At 36.0% G+C, this 7299-nt stretch overlaps 1 protein-coding gene across 1 annotated transcript in view; it reads right to left on the bottom strand.

The window, feature by feature from the left end:
* Positions 1–335: 335 nt before the first annotated feature.
* Positions 336–7299, bottom strand: part of slco3a1.L (solute carrier organic anion transporter family member 3A1 L homeolog) — a 178351-nt gene continuing 171387 nt past the window's right edge. Inside the window, exon 10 of the mRNA XM_018253240.2 lies at positions 336–4788. Within this exon, the coding sequence (XP_018108729.1) occupies positions 4409–4788 (380 nt within the window). The 3' untranslated portion in view covers positions 336–4408. The remainder of the gene's footprint in view (positions 4789–7299) is intronic.

Genomic DNA, 7299 nt, shown 5'->3' with positions numbered 1-7299 from the left:
ACTGGTACAAGATAAGTGGTACTATTTTCTGTTCTCATTATAATAATTATCCCTTAACTTCATTATCAATTCATTATAATAAACTATGAAAAAATAGTATTAATAGGATTCTCTTTATTAATAGGAACTTCTGTTAGTTCTTCTGTAACAAATACTGGAATCTGCAATAAATATTTTTTATTCATTAGTGCTAACTTGGGAAATATAATATTACACTTTATGGGATCACTCTTCTAATGTGTCTTGGATGGAGGATGAGATTGATAAGCAGCCATCAGGTATCTGCCAATCGCAGACTACGATGCCAAACAATCACAGATGCAACCAGGCACACGTATGTACAACTAGTCTTTATTACTTTATCATTTATATCAATATGAAGTGCACTTTCACGCATTCAGCAGGCACAAAGCCACTAACCCCTGAGGTAGGTGCAGTGTCCATAAATAGATTTTTTAAAGGAAGACAGACATGCCTTCTAGGTCAAATTATAAGCATAATGCAATCTATTTTGATTGCAAACAATGCCTTTTGACAATTACTTTTTAAAGAACCCCTGTAAATGGAACAGTCCTGACTTGCTTTTATTAAATATAATAACATGGATAAAACATAGCAGTTTTATGAGCATGACCACTTTAGTTTGTATTATCTCAGAGTTAGCTTCTTTTTTTTTAGGGGACACATATTAGGTCAATGAATCAGCTTTGCAAATCGAATATTGGGTAAGAAACAAGCATGACCTTATTATTGTTTCTACAGATCTATTGTCTGTAATACTGGTGATGGGACATTTGAATAATTTGCATCACCATACCTTAGATCTACTAAAAAAAACATTTAAATATTAAATACCACCAATATGGATTCATGCAGCTTAGTTACCACCAAGTGAAAGGTTCTATTTTATAATTACAGAGAAAATGGAACTCATCTTAAAAAGATATTATTCAATTATTAAAATGGACTATTAGAGGTGGCCTGCTTGTAATTCGGAGCTTTCTTGATATTGGGTTCAGGATAAGAGATGCCATACTTGTATTTTCTACTGTATTTTTATTAATGAGGATCATAAGGATCCTCTATAAACGATATATTTGTCTTGACCTCTTGAATAATAATCCCTTTATTATTTTTCTTTGTTAGCATGCACAATGTTATTTGTGCAAGGAAGATGCTTTACTTAGAAACAGAAACTTTCTTACAAATGAGTTTTTTTTCCCTCCGATCTGCCAGGAGACTTATTTTATATATTTATACTTTGCCAGTCTGAAATATGTGTTTTGAGATCTGTGATGCTGATTACGCTGCCAGTTTAGAGTGCGCAGGGCAGATTTCTCAGAGGTTCTAAACTTAGCTGAGCTGTCTCAGTTAGTGAGGAGTTCAAATGAGGATGTTTTTATCTCTTCCTCCCTGAAAAAAAAAAAATCAAGATTGGTTTATGAGACATTCAAGTAAGGCTATTTTATCTCATCCCTGATGAAAGTATTGAGATTTTAAACCAAATCTCATGAAGCATTTTTTTTAAAAAAAAAAATGCTGCACATCAAATCCCTATTTGCCATTTCAAATGATGCCGCTTTCAGAATGGAACAAAGCCATATTCATTTCCCTTTATATGCATCTTGATCTTCAGTGTGATCTACTGACAGTTATGGTGTTCTAATTACAGTGCAATCATATTAATTTTCATATGTATAAAAACATAAAAATCTTTTTAAAAAATGATATGTTTTCATATTAGAGTACTTATTGGATACATAAAATAAATAAAAATCATCTTTGAAAATGTACAGTTTGCAAAATACTTAATGAAACCAAACCATAATTACTGGAAATAAAAAGTACAAAGATCGTGACTTGTTAATACAAGAATGTTATAATATTTTGAATCAAAACCCTCTGCTACCGATATTGAACAACAGAGAGAGATTACGCTTATAAATATTTTCTCCTAATTTCTATCCTTTTGTTTTTGAAGAATGAAAACATGTAGGTAAAGAAGGTACAAAAAAAAAAAAAAAAAAACAGTTTTTCAGTATTGGCAATAAATGTTGTTTGACCAATAACTTCAAGCTATTTATAATGAAAGCTTTTGGGCCCTTTTGGCACGTAGATTATATATACTATAAAATGTTCTTTTCCCTATCAATCTAATATCCTAAAAGGAGTTTTTTCCAATGGCACAAAAACAGCTTTACTAATGCTAAACACTGAAAACATTGCAAATGTTCCCCAAATGGCTGGATCATAGCTAACTTTCATACATCTACTTGGATACATTATAGAGGTAAACACCACCTGTCTACTCTAGTCAAAAGTATGTGGACAACCTTTCTAATTAACATAATTAGCTACTAAAGCAACAGCCAGAATTGCAGATATAGGTGCTTGCCGCTGCATCATCTAATGACTATAATGTGCTTCCTATTTTGAAGCAACAGTTTGGGAAATGTCCTGTACTGTTTCAGCAAGATAATAGTGCAGTGCAAATCGTAAGGTTCATACAGAATTGGATTGCTGAGATGGGATGGAAGAAGGAAGAAGACTGGACTACCTAGAGCCCTGACATCAACCCTACTGAACATCTAATGGATGAACTGGAATGCTGACTGTAAGCCAGACTTGATCCCCAACATCAATTCCCAACCTCACAAATGCGTTTGTGACTGAATTGAAGTAAATACCACTGACAATGTTCCAACATCTAGGGAAAGACTTCCTAGAAGAGCCAAGTCTGTAACTGGAATGAAGGATGGAACACATTCATATTAAAACCATTGGTTTGGGAATAACATGTTTGACAGGGAGGTCCCTGCTTAAATTTGCTATTTAGCATTGCTCAGATCAGATGTGATTAAAACTAGTGCAGAAAGCATAAACTAAGAGCAGTGGGCACTTACCACAGAAACACCCTGTTAATGGTGTTCACACATAGCAAGAGTTACCCCCAAATGTATATTTCAGGCTAATACATAATGGCTACTACTTTTTTGTATTTGTTATGATGTGACATAATCTGAAATATCTTTTGTGATAACAGCAGCAGCAAATCTGCGGTATAAAGCCCGGAAAGGGAGTATGTTGATTGGAATGATTCAGCTTAAAACACCACCTAATTTAGAGAAGCCATGCCATGACAATATCTTGTCTAGGGTCCTTAAATGTTTAACTACGTTTAACAAAGACTATACAGTATATCGCAAACACGTGTGTTCATTTTTAGCAGTCTCAGTCTTGCGGATTTCCCTTAAAATGGTATCAGTAAATATACAAACCAACAGGCTGGTGATGTCTGAGCTCCTGCAAATTCTTCTGCAATTCATTTTCATAACAAACCCCCCTAAGGTCCCAAATGCCAAAATCGTATTGGGAAAAAATAGGAGAGCTGCATCTATAAATCATTGAGCAGATTAAAAATCCATTCAGTCTTCTGTTTTTGTGCTAGTTAAAGCCCATTTGACAACTTTTTTCTTGATGGTTAAATCAAATTCTGCAAAGGTTTGTATAAGAGTTGTCTTTCTATACTCAAGACACTATACAGAAGACACAAGCAGGGTATAGGAGAAAGAAGACATTAAATGGGATGAAAACTCATCCCAATTAGAGACTCTTAGGTTTCCCTTTAGTACAAGCGGTTTTGTAATATTTATGGATGTAATTATATAATGGTGAACTTTCACTCTTTAAAAAAACAATACAAACGAACTATCACACTTAGGTGTGTAAAGCATTTGACCAGGTGCAGATAGCCACAATTAACCGATTTCTTGTGTGACTATACAACATTACCTACTTAAACAATGTTTAAATATGAATGATACAAGAATGTGGCACACGTCATTTAGAAAGGACTCATGGCAACAAAAAAATATAAGTCATGTTCTTGTAATAGTAGAGGGTTGAATTTAAATCCATGGCACTCACACACGCGTGCACTCACAACAAAATTAACTATGTTGTTTCATGTTTAGAAAGCCACTATGTTGAGTATAATGTATTAGATTCTAGGTTGTCATTCACAGGGAAGAGAGCTGGTATTGGACTATTGTGTTCTTGGTGTGCCATTTTCCAGGAAAAATGTTAGTACCTGTACTAATCAGAATGCAATATTGCATAAAGATACTAATTTATATACTGGTATCCTGACAGCTTTGGCTTTGTATCCACTTCTCTCCAACCATTTCAGCCTTTGATAAAGCCTTTGTCATCTGGAGCATTACCATTAACGGTGGAAGATCAAATGTTGAAGGCCAAAACTACAATAAATACATTTTCATTGCTTTACTAGGCCATTTTTTAACTAATACAGAACATCAAGGACTGCCCAGGGTAATAATGTCTTTTTTTCCTTTAAAAAAAGGAGAACTCTCAAATGACACTATAGAATTAGTTCAGTCACCTGCTACTATAAAACAGACTCCATATTTTCACACCATTCATGGTCTTCAAGATTATATATGAATTTTGTCCTATGAGTTTTGTTTTGGGACACAGAGTCTTTCCCGAGGTTGTCCAGGGTCAATGATGAGGCAAAGAACTCACTTGGACTGAGTCCACCCTCATGGTTTTTGATGTATCTTTTATAGTTTTTCCTCAAGCATTGCCATGTTGTGGTATACAAGATGAATGCTAATGATTTCAGTGTAATCGCAATGCTAACATACAAGTATCGGTATGTCACATTGTCATACAGTGCACATGCTCCTTGTTCTCCGCAAAATGTGCTCCAGAAGAGGCACGTTGAATCAATTCCCGCTCCAAAGATCAGTGGTGGAGGAATAAACCCTGAAAAACATAAAATAATGACTTGTATTAAAAAAAATATTTAAAGATTCACTTTTCGCTTGGACAAACCAATTTTTCTCAACTTTTTTGCAATGAGGAATTGCCCACCCATAAACCTTAGGAGAGTAAGGTAAATATAGGCAAATTTTTCCAAAAGTCCAAAAAGTCTTGTAACCCACAGAAAACCTACTCCAAAAAATGTATGGATGGACGGCATGGACAGACAGGGCACGGGGAAACCAAACTTGATAAAACGAAGAAACTTTATTGACCATCTTAAAACACACCATGTGCTCAGGCTGGGGAACAGCTTGTGTTTTAAGATGATCAATAAAGTTTCTTCGTTTTATCAAGTTTGGTTTCCCCGTGCCCTGTGTGTCCATGCCGTCCATTCAACCTGGTTTGCTCCGCATTTGCAAGACCGCAGCCAGAGCGGTTCCGGACAGTTTGTTCTGACTACAGGTTTGGAGACTCGCCTACCGAGCTGCAGTCACGGCGTGTGCCCCCATACTTCCAAAAAATGTATTGCAGCCGTTCACAGACCCTACAAACAGGTGTAAAAGAAAAGAGACATTTATTGCAAAAACATTTCAAATACAAAAATAGCCTTAAACTTTTCATGCTATAGGATTGACACATGAAATGTGTAAGGATTTTTTCTACAATAAAGGTCTGTGTTCTAATATATATGTTTATGGGATCTGGAGTATGGATTAGTGCCTGGGGTATGAGTACTTGGACCTCACACTTCACCAGTGAGGTTTTAACACCATAATAACTTTAACATAACCCACAGGAAACCATAAGATGTTTCATGATGTTTTTAAACAGCTGATCAGCTACTTGATAACTGGTTGCTTTGATTTACTGGAACTGGAGCCAAAACGATACCTTCTTACAATTTGCGTAGACAAGGGGTCCTGCCTTCAACTGATGTAGATTACAGCTCCTAATATCTGCCACTAATAAAGACATTAGGGGAGTGCTGTAGTTTATAATAGCTGGAGGGTTTCATGTCTGACCATGTTGCAGGTGATCACTTTAGCTACACCTCCAGCTTTAGCTATATTAGTTTCTGTTGTACTCTTTTTATTGTCAGAAATGATAGAATCTTTCAAGAACTCAGAAACTTAAATGATGCCATTCTGATAGTGGAAACATGAAATTGTATGGGGCTCTCCTGGGATTGTATTTCTGCCTATGAGCGAGACTATTTGCCAGTAAGTGAACATCAGCTCAGCATGGTGCCTCATATCTTTCAATCAATTGGAATCCTGCATTATTAACATATTCACTGCTGGAGGGGCTTGCAAGAAAAAGATGCTCAATTCCAAGAAGCCTGCAGAGTGATTGCCTTCCCAAGCACCCTGCAGGAGTACAGCTATTGTGCTGGAATGTCAATTCCAGGAGATCTTATTAGATGTGCCGTGCCTGTGGCTCAGCGCTGGAAAGCAAAAGACAGCTGGTGATAGGAGTTTCTTAGCCATATGTACCCTGAACTTCATATAAAGAGAGAAATCAGAAACGAAAACTCTGTATACAGAGTCTTAATTAATGCAAAAAATTGGTTTCCTTTCAAAATGTTATCCTATGAAAGACACAGGCAGCACAGTTTTGCCTCAAGCTAAATAACAATAGACAAGGTATCCACAATCGAATGATGTATGAGCAGTTTTATTCTTGTCAATAAATTAAATAAACAAGACAAATCAGATCATTATCTGTTAAAAATCCAGAATTGACTGTCAAACAGTTTTGTGAATAAAGGGTGCCACATATTAGGGAAAACATTAACTTAAGAATGCTTTTAGACTGCATGTGCTGTCTTTCATCATAGTATAGATCTACTGTACTTCTTCCTGTGAATCTTATTTTCTGGTTAGTTTGCTGTAAATTGCTGGTGAGACGGAACAGCATGTCAGACACCTGAATGATTAGAAAGCTGCCTTCCCAGCGAGAGTCTATTCTGGTAAATTAATGACTCCGTACTGCAAATAGTACAATACAGACAATTCAGTAACAACACCATATTATGAAGTCAAATTTGATTTTAACATAATTAAAGAGACCGGATTCCTTTTTTATATGGAGGGTTACGTTTGCGTTGCCTTTCTAGCATAGCGCTATGCATTGCTCTGCCAAGGAAAACATAAAGCTTCCAGTTGATGAGTTTTCACTAATAAAAAGATGTTCCCCAGGAACTGAACTAATGGTAGAACCTTTATTGATTAGTACCAAGGAATTACTTTTGAACACAGGTTCATTCAGACAAGAGGGCCATTTTTAACTGCCTGTCCAACATATCATCCCCAAAACATATTAAAGTTATTAAAGGAGAATGAAAGGTCTTAAGCTGGCCACAGATGCAAAGATCTGATCGTACAAATCAACGTACAATCGTACTTCCTCATCTCCCTACCTGCCACTAACCATTCAGATCAAATAAAGTAGTAAAAGAACAGATCAGCCGATGTTCTGCCCCTGACAGCAATTGTACGAAAGTTATGTCCG

Source organism: Xenopus laevis, chromosome 3L (genome assembly GCF_017654675.1).
Source record: "Xenopus laevis strain J_2021 chromosome 3L, Xenopus_laevis_v10.1, whole genome shotgun sequence".
In the NCBI taxonomy this organism is placed as follows: domain Eukaryota; kingdom Metazoa; phylum Chordata; class Amphibia; order Anura; family Pipidae; genus Xenopus; species Xenopus laevis.
The sequence above is the reverse complement of the archived record's forward strand: the minus strand, read 5'-3'. Positions and strand labels throughout refer to the sequence as shown.